At 42.7% G+C, this 13,864-nt stretch overlaps 1 protein-coding gene across 1 annotated transcript in view; it reads right to left on the bottom strand.

Moving 5' to 3' along the window:
* Nucleotides 1-2,425: 2,425 nt before the first annotated feature.
* LOC118386387 (activin receptor type-2A-like) overlaps nucleotides 2,426-13,864 on the bottom strand; it is a 67,975-nt gene continuing 56,536 nt past the window's right edge. Inside the window, exons 5-11 of the mRNA XM_035774113.2 lie at nucleotides 10,179-10,322; nucleotides 9,687-9,830; nucleotides 9,169-9,314; nucleotides 8,800-8,914; nucleotides 8,400-8,538; nucleotides 7,613-7,743; nucleotides 2,426-5,715 (exon numbers count right to left, since the gene is read on the bottom strand). Of these exons, the coding sequence (XP_035630006.1) occupies nucleotides 5,521-5,715; nucleotides 7,613-7,743; nucleotides 8,400-8,538; nucleotides 8,800-8,914; nucleotides 9,169-9,314; nucleotides 9,687-9,830; nucleotides 10,179-10,322 (1,014 nt within the window). The 3' untranslated portion in view covers nucleotides 2,426-5,520. The remainder of the gene's footprint in view (nucleotides 5,716-7,612; nucleotides 7,744-8,399; nucleotides 8,539-8,799; nucleotides 8,915-9,168; nucleotides 9,315-9,686; nucleotides 9,831-10,178; nucleotides 10,323-13,864) is intronic.

The following is a 13,864-nucleotide window of genomic DNA, read 5'->3' on the forward strand; positions in this document are numbered from 1 at the left end:
GACTCAAATCTCTGGTCACTCCAATACATTTAATAAAAGGTATCACTAGTCACTTTAAATAACGGCACCTTAATAATGTCTACATATCCTACATTACTCATCTCATATGTCAGTTAGGATCACCACTTTATTTTAAGAATGTGAAATGTAAGAATAATAGTAGAGACAATGTTTTATTTCAGATTTTATTTCTTTCATCACCTTCCCAGTGGGTCTGAAGTTTACATATACTCAATTAGCATTTGGTAGCATTGCCTTTAAATTGTTTAACTTGGGTCAAACGTTTCAGGTAGCCTTCCACAAGCTTCCCACAATAAGTTGGGTGAATGAGTCAGTGTAACTGTGTCAGGTTTGTAGGCCTCCTTGCTCGCACACACTTTTTCAGTTCTGCCCACACATTTTCTAAAGGGTTGAGGTCAGGGCTTTGTGATGGCCACTCCAATACCTTAACTTTGTTGTCCTTAAGCCATTTTGCCACAACTTTGGAAGTATGCTTGGGGTCATTGTTCATTTGGAAGACCCATTTGCGACTAAGCTTGAACTTCCTGACTGATGTCTTGAGATGTTGCTTCAATATATCCACATAATATTCCTGCCTCATGATGCCATCTATTTTGTGAAGTGCACCAGTCTCTCCTGCAGCAAAGCACCCCCACAACATGATGCCGTACTTCACGGTTGGGATGGTGTTCTTCAGCTTGCAAGCCTCCCCTTTTTTCCACCAAACATAATGATGGTCATTATGGCCAAACAGTTCTATTTTTGTTTCATCAGACCAGAGGACATTTCTCCAAAATGTACGATCTTTGTCCCCATGTGCAGTTGCAAACCGTAGTCTGGCTTTTATTTTTATGGCGGTTTTGGAGCAGTGGCTTCTTCCTTGCTGAGTAGGATTTCGATGTAGGATTTGTTTTACTGTGGATATAGATAATTTTGTACCAGCATCTTCACAAGGTCCTATGTTGTTGTTCTGGGATTGATTTGCACTTCTCACCAAAGTACGTTCATCTCTAGGAGACAGGACGTGTCTCCTTCCTGAGAGGTATGACGGCTGCGTGGTCCCATGGTGTTTAAACTTGCGTACTATTGTTTGTACAGATGAACATGGGTGTTTGGAAATTGCTCCCAAGGATGAACCAGACTTGTGGTCTACCATTTTTGTTCTGAGGTCTTGGCTGATTTCTTTTGATTTTCCCATGATGTCAAGCAAAGAGGCACTGAGTTTGAAGGTAGGCCTTGAAATACATCCACAGGTACACCTCCAATTGACTCAATTTATGTAAATTAGCCTGTCAGAAGCTTTTAAAGCCATGACATCATTTTCTGGAACTTTTCAAGCTGTTTAAAGGCACAGTCAACTTAGTGTATGTACATTTCTGACCCACTGAAATTGTGATATAATGAATTAAGTGAAATAATCTGTCTGTAAACAATTGTTGGGAAAATTACTTGTGTCATGGACAAAGTAGATGTCCTAACCGACTTGCCAAAACTAGTTTGTTAACAAGAAATTTGTGGAGTGGTTGAAAAACGAGTTTTAATGACTCCAACCTAAGTGTATGTAAACTTCCGACTTCAACTGTAAATAGTGTATTCTATACCATCTACTGCATCTTGCCTACGCTGCACGGCCATCGCTCATCCATATATTTATATGTACATATTCTTATTCATCCCTTTACATTTGTGTGTATACGGTAGTTGTTGTGAATTTGTTATATTACTTGTTAGATATTACTGCACTGTCAGAACTAGAAGCACAAGCATTTCGCTACACTCGCATTAACATCTGCTAACCATGTGTATGTGACCAATAAAATTTGATTTACTGTACTTCAGCATTGCATCAGAAATTCTTCCAGACAGAGATGAGGGACTGCATGAATCGGTCCAATTCTCAAAATCTATATCCTAAATCAGCAGGACAGTTGTGACATTCATTCAAAGCCATACGCACATTCATGGGTTTGCACAGGTGGTGGATAAACATTGGATGAATGTTGTTGCATATTTGTCATTGCTCCCAGGACAGTGAACCTGTGTTTGTCATTGCTCCCAGGACAGTGAACCTGTGTTTGTCATTGCTCCCAGGACAGTGAACCTGTGTTTGTCATTGCTCCCAGGACAGTGAACCTGTGTTTGTCATTGCTCCCAGGACAGTGAACCTGTGTTTGTCATTGCTCCCAGGACAGTGAACCTGTGTTTGTCATTGCTCCCAGGACAGTGAACCTGTGTTTGTCATTGCTCCCAGGACAGTGAACCTGTGTTTGTCATTGCTCCCAGGACAGTGAACCTGTGTTTGTCATTGCTCCCAGGACAGTGAACCTGTGTTTGTCATTGCTCCCAGGACAGTGAACCTGTGTTTGTCATGCTCAGAATGGACTCTAACCCTGCAGTAGAGAGATGATAAAACAGACAGTACACATTGTTCAGAGCAGTCACTATACTTTATTTTAGGGGGAGAAATGGCATAAAATGTCTTCTGTACAATATTTAACTATCACTTCCAACCAAGCCCTGAAACGGTTTTGTTAAATACTTGCAAAACAAAGGAAAAGATGTCATGTTTATTTCGAAAGCAGGATGGCCATTTATGACCACGGTGAGAATATCGGCAGGTAACACAAACCTCAGTTACAGTGACACCAATTCTGTTGTGATGACGAAAGTAATGCGTCACCATAACATAGAAAATGTTAAAAGAAAAACTCCGTAGCTTATCAAATCTCATATCCCCACAGCACTGTTAACTACACAAGTCTATGGTCACACCATAGACTGATCAATGTTGTGGGAAGGTTGAGTTGACAGCTAGGACGTCTGTCTGATTGGTCTGAGGTAATGAATGAGCCAATCCAGGGAGTCTTTGCTAGCCTATATAATAACAATACTTTTTCCTTTGAAAGAGAAGTGAGCATTGTCTGGGCCTTGACATAAATTAATAAAACATTTTTTTTTTTTTTTTTTACAATACAATTACATATAAAATGAACATTAAAGTCTTTTTTGGAATATTATTAACATGATAAAGGATTGTTTTCTTTTTCACTTTGAGACCATAAAAACAACCTCATGCTAAAATCACTATCTAAAACAACATTCATATGTACATACTGTGCATTTTCCATCCAGTCATCTGCTGTCATAGAGGGGTTTGGCTTATGTTAAGGGGTATACTACAATGTAGGTGACATGCAATGTGTGCCTCCTCAAGAACATAACTGTGTCATAGAAGTAGCTTGTTTGACTTGAAAGAATCCTAGAAACCTTCTGAGGCCAGAGGGAAGTATCTGTTTAGGGAGATCGAGTATCTGCACAGCAGTAGTGTTCCTAAAAAGATATTGTGGAACAAAATATGGATGCAAACAGATTGGATTTGACTTTCCTCTTGTACATGTCAAAATGGCAGCGGTTGCAAATCTGCCTCCCCCTGTTTTTGAAGATTGCTCTTCTGTTGGCTCCCCGTACACTCCTGAATCAGAGTGGCTCTGGTTAGAGAGGAATAGCAAGAGTAGCATAGATGTCAGTCAGTCAGAGAATAAGAAACCCTGAGCTACACGGTGTTAGTCCTACAGATGCCGTGACCGCTTGAAATCCAGAACTTACATGTTGTTGCACTATTGAGTTGGCATACAGTTCTTGCCAGAGAGGATGTACTGGTTTTAAGTCAAGAGAATAAACACAAACAGATGATTACATTGATTTTAAAAACAAAAGCTACACAGAGGGAAAGAAAGTTGGTGCCATGGCAAAAAGCAACAGTCAATTCCAACTTTGATTGTATCCAGTGAAAACAGCATGGTGTTATTATGTCCCTGAACGTCTCTCTTCATGTGGTAGGATATAACTACATCTGTCTGGCGGAGAGAAGCACAGAATTGAGTCACCAGTGTTTAATTACAATAGGACTACTAATAGAACCTATTTCTGGTTAGAATCTGAAAGCTACAATTGGCCATTTGAATCTGTTATGGGTTGTCTACAGTAGCACATAGCCAAAGTGGTGGACATGCTGTTAGTGATGGAGAATACAAGACTGAGGGTGAACACGTATCGATTGTTTATCATGATGGCTACATTAGCAATGTAGAACACCTGACATGTTCTGGATAACCCGTCAAAATGGATATCTACCTGAAAACCACAGAAGCCGTAAAGACCTCGTGTACGCACCCCTCGACTAGGTTATCCAAAATAATGGCACGAGAATAAGTCAGAGCCTAAACGCAGAGGGGGGGTTCGTAGAGTAACGTATTGCTTCCTGAGACGTATTGAAATACGGTTAAAATAGTCGACTACGAACAGAAAACACCACAAACATGGCAGGGAGAATGAGCAATACAGTTGTAGTGGATCGTAGACATTTTAGTTTAAAATCAAAAGGGGGTTTCAAACAACCGACATTAGCGTCACACTTTTACATAGAGGCTCAAAAACTAAACTAAACAAAAAAAGGCATGCGTTTTTAATATTATGTGGACACCGCAAACCTAAAAAGGGAAGTGCTTTAAATTATTTTTCCTCAAATATTTTCATATTTTCAGGGATGTTTAAAAAGTTGAAAACATTTTGGTAAAAACAACAATGCTCACAGTCACATTTGAATAGCAGGGGCAACATAGAAAATACACACAAAAAATACACAAACAGAAACAAAGAAGGCAGAAACACTTGTTTGTGAACGGCCATTTTGTTGGCATACTCCATTATTTGAAAACGGTTCAATACCAAACATGTCATCTGAATGTCAATGTCCTGTAGTGGTTTTAGTGTTACAAAGGAAAACATACTTATTTGTAGGATGTACAACTGAGGTATACCTTGTTGAGAGACTCAAGAGGTTGATGGTTATTTGTATAGAAATGCTGTGAGGCAGGTCTGGATAAATAACCTTGATTACGCTGTTCTCTCTCGCTCTCTCTCTCTCTGTACAGCAGCGAAACACAGACATTCAGAAGCTGTTTCTTATTGGCATTACAGTAGTCATTCGGAGAAACACAAACAGCAAATGTGTTTAAAAACCAAGTTGCCCTTTTTTTTATACTGAAATGAAGTTAACTGTGTGTCTCGATTCTTCTTCTCTCCTGTTCCGCCTTTTCTTAGAAAAAAAACTGAAGTCAGTCCAGGAAGTACATTTTCCTTTAATTTTACAAAAAAATGGTAATATCAACCAAAAGGTCAACTTTAAAATGACTTTGTCCATTGTCAAGGTGCTGGACAAAAAGATTTGTTCAGTGAGGGGTCTAGATGATTGATTGTCCCCCCCCTCCCCACTCCCCCATCATGCCCTCCCCTTTTAAAAGACCTGGGCATGAGCAAGTCTTTAGGTACACATGTAGCTAAATGCAATAGGAACCAGTTTAAAACTGGATCATTCTCCATGAACCCAGGTCCACTAAATGATTTTGGCGCCTCTTTGGGTATAGTCCCAGAGTTAGCGACGAACGTTGGAAAGAGTCCTGACCTTCTGCTTAGGAAGGCGAGTCTCTTTGGGATCTGTTCTCCTGTTCATACGCCTAGTCATAGGCTGGATTCTTTGGGGGGGTAGTCCACGTTGGTCACCATGGTGACGACTGTGACGATCTCCTCGGGTGCGGTGACGTTGATGAGACGCTGCATCTGCACCATGCGCTCCTCCACGCACCCTGCCGACAAGCGCGCTTCCGCCTCGTGGTCCCAGCACTCCTCGATGGTCTCACACAGCATGGTCAGGCCCTGGGAGGGACAGAACACACACACACATGGTTACCCTCGGCAACACAAGGGCACAATGACACACATCGAGCGAGGCCCATGGTGCATCATGGTGGAGAGAGAGAGAGACCAGACACCATTAAGTTAACTGTTACAGATCTACAAGAGGGGAAACAGATCTGGTAGGAGACACTGAGAAACTGTGAAGAGGAGGCCACTCAGCAGACATTTCAGACAGAAATGGACACTATCTTCTAGACTGGGGGGGAGAGGAAAAAAATCATAGAAAGATATCATTCTACGATCAATAAGTGTCTGCGTTGGGCTCGCGTTAGGATGCTCTGCAGACAGTAGCGATTCAGACAAACCATCTGAACCGTAGTCGAGGCATAAACAGATGAGGTAAGCAGTGCCATGGGTCATGGTAGAAATGTGCTTAACAAATCACATAATAAGTTGCATGGACTCACTCTTTGTGCAATAACAGTGTTTAATTAACATGATTTTTGAATGACTCATCTCTGTACCCACACAAACTAATTATCTGTAAAGTCCCTCAGTCGAGCAGTGAATCTTAAACACAGATTCAACCACAAAGACCAGAGGTTTTTCAATTCCTCGCAAAGGGCACCTATTGGTAGATGGGTAAAAATAAAAATGCAGACACTGAATATCCCTTTGAGCATGGTGAAGTTATTACTTACACTTTGGATGGTGTATCAATACACCCAGTCAATACAAAGATACAGGTGTCCTTCCTAACTCAGTTACCGGAGGGGAAGGAAACCGCTCAGGTATTTCACCATGAGGCCCGCAAAACACCAGTATCAGCATCAACAGTGAAGAAGAGACTCCTGGATGCTGGCCTTCTAGGCAGAGTTGAAACGAAAAAGCCATATCTCAGACTGGCCAATAAAAATAAAATATTAAGATGGGCAAAAGAACACAGACACTGTACAGAGGAACTCTGCCTAGAAGGCCAGCATTTCGGAGTCGCCTCTTCAGTGTTGACGTTGAGACTGTTTTTTTGTGGGTACTATTTAATGAAGCTGTCAGTTGAGGACTTGTGAGGCATCTGTTTCTCAAACTAGACACTAATGTACTTGTCCTTCTGCTCAGTTGTGCACCGGGGCCTCCCACTCCTCTTTATATTCTGGTTAGAGTCAGTTTGTGCTGTTCTGTGAAGGGAGTAGGATACAGCATTGTACGAGATCTTCAGTTTCTTGGCAATTTCTCACGTGGAATAGCCTTCATTTCTCAGAACAAAAATAGACTGACGAGTTTCAGAAGAAAGTTCTTTGTTTCTGGCCATTTTGAACCTGTAATTGGACCCACAAATGCTGATACACCAGATATTCAACTCGTCTAAGGTTTTTTTTTTTATCAGCACAACAGTTTTTAGCTGTGCTAACATAATTGCAAAAGGGTTTTCTAATCAACCGATTCCAGCTACAATAGTCATTTACAACATTAACAATGTCTACACTGTATTTCTGATCAATTTGATGTTATTTTAATGAACAAAAAACATGATTTTCTTTCAAAAACAAGGACATTTTTAAGTGACCCCAAACTTTTGAACGGTAGTGTATATCAGTGTTTTATTACTCATAAATCTTGGACAAATGTTGGAATTTTTCTTCCACTTTGTTAAGAGTACTGTGTAGATCGTTGACAATAAACATTTTTTATTATTATTATTATTATTTTTACAATTAAATACATTTTAATCCCACTTTGTAACAAAACAAAGGGGTGTGGATCCTTTCTGAAGGTACTGTCCTACATCTCCTTACTGTTGCATGACAATGGGTTTTGGTCGTTTGTAGTAGTCACGGTACTACCCCTTCAGTAGCCCTTCCCCCCCTTCTCACGATGGTTGATTGGTTAAGATACATGGTGTATAGGTTCTACTCACAGTGTGTTTCTGCCAGCACTCCCTGAGCATGGGCCTCAGCTTTTTGTGGACTACAACATCCTGCATGTCTTCCAGAGATGGGTGCTGGCCAATCTCCTCCTCAAACGGCAGCATGTACTCATCCACTGGGCCTGAAATAACACACAGCAGACCGTTACCTCAACACCACAGTGATCTATTCCAACAAAGAAAAAAACATTCACAAAATGCAATCAATATACCAGTCATTACTTTCAGCTAATAAAGAAAATTAAACAGTGTTCTAAACACAATCAGTGATCTCTTGAGTTTTTTCCCCCTAAGGTATTCAGAGCTGATGCTTTGTGTTGTCAAACAACTCTTGACCAGTGGAGGTCTCCCTCGGGGCCGCGGCAGTGAGTTGCTCTGACCAGGCTCTAACCCAGAGTTGACCTCCAGTGATAACCAGATGTCATGCAGGGCATTCCACATGCTGACCCCCGACACAACAACCCGGGTTAGACCAGGTCAATACGGCTCCATGGAACCAGACAGACAGAATCCAGACAGAATTCCCTGATTAGACACCAGGACTATGGTAGTGCAGGAAAGGACACCCCCCCCCCCTGGAGAGATACTGTGTATGCTGGCTTCTGCTCCAGCCCTACACCTGATTTAGCTAATCAAGGTTCCGAGTAAAGCTGGAACAAAATCCTGCAGTAGGGTAACTCTCCAGAGAATATGCAAGGAAGACTGGAAGAGAGTTGGCCACTCCTACTCTGCGTGGGCCACTCCGACTCTATGGTCCTTCCATGGAGTGTGTTCTTACCATCAGCAGCCTTGCAGCGTGCGGCCAGTTCCCATAGCACCAGTCCCAGGGCATACATGTCTATCCTCAGGAACGAGTCCCGCTGGAAGTTGATGGCCCCCTCCAGCACCTCAGGGGCCATGTACCTCCGGGTGCCCACCTGCAATGAACAGACGCACACACACACACAGGTTAGAGATCAGTCTCAATCGGTGGTCCTGCCTGTTTTGGACAATTTACATGCAATTGTGTCAATCTGATATCAGGGAATACAGAGTTCCGCCAGTGCTGAACAGATTAACAAAGTTGATGTTTTTGTCTTTGTAACATGAACGTTGAGGTATGCTGACGTTTTTACAGTCATTTAGAACACCATGGAGTCTGGACTACCACTTCCACAACCATTCCTCCCATCACTCACCTGTCCATGCGTGTCCCCAGCGGATTTCCCAGCCTCAAACCTCTGGGCCAGGCCAAAGTCAGCGATGCAAGCCGTCAGGTTGGACTTCAGAAGGATATTCTTACTCTTGATGTCCCTGTGGATCACAGCAGAACAGAAACACACCAATGAGAGACAGTGTGGGAGAGGAAAGATACCCATAATTTAACAGAATGAATGTTGTGTATTTCTGGAAACAGAGATAGATTTTTTTGGGGGGGTGGGGTAAGTGAAAGAAGGCAGTGGATTGAAAACAACATCATAGAACAGGTCTTTAATGGCAGTGTAATGATAGAGGAACACAAACATAGAGATAGGAGACCAGGGAGGATGGGAGAGCAGGGAGCTGACCTGTGGGCAATGGCTGGCTTGTGTCCGTCCTTCAGACCAGGGATGTCTTCATGGAGGTAGGCCAGGCCTCGAGCCGTGGTCTGGGCTATGTGGCACAGCTCGCTCCACGACAACACGTTGGCCTTCAGATAGTCTGTCAACGAGCCCTGGAGATGGAGGCAGACAACCAGTTAATATAACAGCACCTAGCAAATGTGGCTCACCTTGAAATCAACATGCCACCATACCATCTGACGTAATGCCAGCTGATGGTTCTACCTCTAACCACTAGAGGGCAGATATATTCAACACAGATAAAGACAGTTCTAGTGTTTTCTGAAAAATAGGAAGAAACAGCTCTAAGTTAGTCCTGTTAATAAATACTGGACCAGTGTTGCTACATAGACTTGCATTTTCACAAAGACGGTTGATGTCTTGGGATACATTTTAAATTCTAGCAAGACAACGTTGAATGAGTTGTGATTTAATTTGCTTTGTTTGTGCTGTGATCCTCTGACCAGCAGGGGGGGGGGCTGTACCTTCTCATGGTAGGCTGTGATCAGCCACAGCTCTATGTCCATGTTGTTACCCCTCTTCTCTGCTCCCAGGAAGTGGAGCAGGTTCTCATGCCTCATCCCGCTCAGGTTGTAGATCTCATACTCGTTCTGCCATGACTGCTTGTCCTGAGGATGCCAAACACACAGAAAACTATTCAAGATGTACAATATCAACTGAGAATGGGTTTTGGATTCATATTAGACATGTTAAAAACATGTTTTTAAATGTTATTTAAAAATAGAATAATAATGTATGTTCTGTAATGTCAGTTGGTGCTCAGCAGTCAATCAAGGCCACTGTGGGCTTAGTGATTGGCCTCTAAAGTAGGGGGCTGGTCAGCCCAGAAGGATTTACCTAGTGCCTGGAGCTTTAAGACTGATGACGCCCTCTTCTCTCTTCCAAAGAAGCATTGAAAGCCTCCACACAGCCCTCTGTCCTGCTACTAGTGGTAGTTAGTGGTTACATTACTGTACCTGAATGGGGAATATTTTGACAGCCACGTAATCGTTGAGCAACTGAGCCTTCCACACGCAGCCGAAGCGCCCCCTGGCTTTGATCTCAATTAACTGCAAAGGCTTCTGTCCCAGGATGGGGGAGGGCGGCATGGGCCCCGGGTCCTGTAGAGAAGAGAGAGAAACACACATCAAACTCACTGTTTGTTACACAGAGACCAAGCATTAAATGGGATTTATGTTTGTTCTTTATTTTTACAATTTCTACATTGTAAAATAATAGTGAAGACATCAAAACTATGAAATAACACATATGGAATCACCAAGGTGTGCCCTGTTAAAAGTTCATTTGTGGAATTTCTTTCCTCCTTAATGCGTTTGAGCCTATCAGTTATGTTGTGACAAGGTAGGGGTGGTATATAGAAGATGGCCCTATTTGGTAAAAGACCAAGTCCTTATTATGGCAAGAACAGTTCCAATAAGCAAAGAGAAATGACAGTCCATCATTACTTTACAGAACATTTCAAGAACTTTTTAAGTTTCTTCAAGAGCAGTCGCAAAAACCGTTAAGTGCTATGATGAAACTGGTTCTCATGAGGACCACCACAGGAAAGAAAGACCCAGAGTTACCTAAGTTCATTAGAGTTACCAGCCTCAGAAATTGCAGGCCAAATAAATGCTTCAGAGTTCAAGTAACAGACACATCTCAACATCAACTGTTGAGAGGAGACTGTGTGAATCAGGCCTTCGTGGTCGAATTGCTGCAAAGAAACCACTACTAAAGGACACAAATTAGAAGAAGACACTTGCTTGGGCCAAGAAACACGAGCAATGGACATTAGACTGGTGGAAATTTGTCCTTTGGTCTGATGAGACCAAATTTGAGATTTTTGGTTCCAAACACTGTGTCTTTGTGAGATGTAGAGTAGGTGAACAGATTATCTCTGCATGTGTGGTTCCCACCGTGAAGCATGGAGGTGGTGTGATGGTGCTTTGCTGGTGACACTGTCTATGATTTATTTAGAATTCAAGGCACACTTAACCAGCATGGCTACCACAGTATTCTGCAGTGATATGCCATCCCATCTGGTTTTCACTTCGTGGGACTATCATTTGTTTTCAACTGGACAATGACCCAACACACCTCCAGGCTGTGTAAGGGCTATTTGACCAAGTTAGTAGAGTGATGGATTGCTGCATCAGATGACCTGGCCTCCACAATCACCCGACCTCAACCCAATTGAGATAGGTAGTTGGACCGCAGAGTGAAGGAAAAGCAGCCAACAAGTGCTCAGCATATGTGGGAACTCCTTCAAGACTGTTGGAAAAGCATTCCAGGTGAAGCTGGTTAAAAGGAATGCCAAGAGTGTGCAAAGCTGTCATAAAGGCAAAAGGTGGCTTCTTTGAAGAATCTCAAATATAAAATATATTTTGATTTGTTTAACACTTTTTTGGTTACTACATGATTCCATATGTGTTATTTAATATTTATGATGTCGTCACTATTATTCTACAATGTAGAAAATAGAAAATAGTAAAAAATAAATAAAAACCCTTGAATGAGTAGGTGTGTCCAAAACGGGTACTGTATACTGTAGGTACGGCTCTGATCTGCACTGGAGCCATGTAAAGGCATATGCTCTGCTCGAACTATAGATCATGTTTTATGGGTACACCCATCATGTCCAGCATGTCCATCAAAGCTCCAGACAGTAATAAAAACAGACCTTTGCCTCGATACCATCAAGGAAGAGAACTACGGGATACCATCAAGGAAGAGAACTACGGGATACCATCAAGGAAGAGAACTACGGGATAGCATCAAGGAAGAGAACTACGGGATAGCATCAAGGAAGAGAACTACGGGATAGCATCAAGGAAGAGAACTACGGGATACCATCAAGGAAGAGAACTACGGGATACCATCAAGGAAGAGAACTACGGGATACCATCAAGGAAGAGAACTACGGGATACCATCAAGGAAGAGAACTACGGGATACCATCAAGGAAGAGAACTACGGGATACCATCAAGGAAGAGAACTACGGGATACCATCAAGGAAGAGAACTACGGGATACCATCAAGGAAGAGAACTACGGGATACCATCAAGGAAGAGAACTACGGGATACCATCAAGGAAGAGAACTACGGGATACCATCAAGGAAGAGAACTACGGGATACCATCAAGGAAGAGAACTACGGGATACCATCAAGGAAGAGAACTACGGGATACCATCAAGGAAGAGAACTACGGGATACCATCAAGGAAGAGAACTACGGGATACCATCAAGGAAGAGAACTACGGGATAGCATCAAGGAAGAGAACTACGGGATAGCATCAAGGAAGAGAACTACGGGATAGCATCAAGGAAGAGAACTACGGGATAGCATCAAGGAAGAGAACTACGGGATAGCATCAAGGAAGAGAACTACGGGATACCATCAAGGAAGATAACTACGGGATAGCATCAAGGAAGATAACTACGGGATACCATCAAGGAAGATAACTACGGGATACCATCAAGGAAGATAACTACGGGATACCATCAAGGAAGATAACTACGGGATACCATCAAGGAAGATAACTACGGGATACCATCAAGGAAGATAACTACGGGATACCATCAAGGAAGATAACTACGGGATACCATCAAGGAAGAGAACTACGGGATACCATCAAGGAAGAGAACTACGGGATACCATCAAGGAAGAGAACTACGGGATACCATCAAGGAAGAGAACTACGGGATACCATCAAGGAAGAGAACTACGGGATACCATCAAGGAAGAGAACTACGGGATACCATCAAGGAAGAGAACTACGGGATACCATCAAGGAAGAGAACTACGGGATACCATCAAGGAAGAGAACTACGGGATACCATCAAGGAAGAGAACTACGGGATACCATCAAGGAAGAGAACTACGGGATACCATCAAGGAAGAGAACTACGGGATACCATCAAGGAAGAGAACTACGGGATACCATCAAGGAAGAGAACTACGGGATACCATCAAGGAAGAGAACTACGGGATACCATCAAGGAAGAGAACTACGGGATACCATCAAGGAAGAGAACTACAGGATACCATCAAGGAAGAGAACTACGGGATACGATCAAGGAAGAGAACTACAGGATACCATCAAGGAAGAGAACTACAGGATACCATCAAGGAAGAGAACTACAGGATACCATCAAGGAAGAGAACTACGGGAAACCATCAAGGAAGAGAACTACGGGATACCATCAAGGAAGAGAACTACGGGATACCATCAAGGAAGAGAACTCCGGGATACCATCAAGGAAGAGAACTCCGGGATACCATCAAGGAAGAGAACTCCGGGATACCATCAAGGAAGAGAACTCCAGGATACCATCAAGGAAGAGAACTCCAGGATACCATCAAGGAAGAGAACTCCAGGATACCATCAAGGAAGAGAACTACGGGATACCATCAAGGAAGAGAACTACGGGATACCATCAAGGAAGAGAACTACGGGATACCATCAAGGAAGAGAACTACGGGATACCATCAAGGAAGAGAACTACGGGATACCATCAAGGAAGAGAACTCCGGGATACCATCAAGGAAGAGAACTCCAGGATACCATCAAGGAAGAGAACTCCAGGATACCATCAAGGAAGAGAACTCCAGGATACCATCAAGGAAGAGAACTCCAGGATACCATCAAGGAAGAGAAC

This window comes from Oncorhynchus keta, chromosome 7 (genome assembly GCF_023373465.1).
Source record: "Oncorhynchus keta strain PuntledgeMale-10-30-2019 chromosome 7, Oket_V2, whole genome shotgun sequence".
NCBI classification, from domain to species: Eukaryota; Metazoa; Chordata; class Actinopteri; order Salmoniformes; family Salmonidae; genus Oncorhynchus; species Oncorhynchus keta.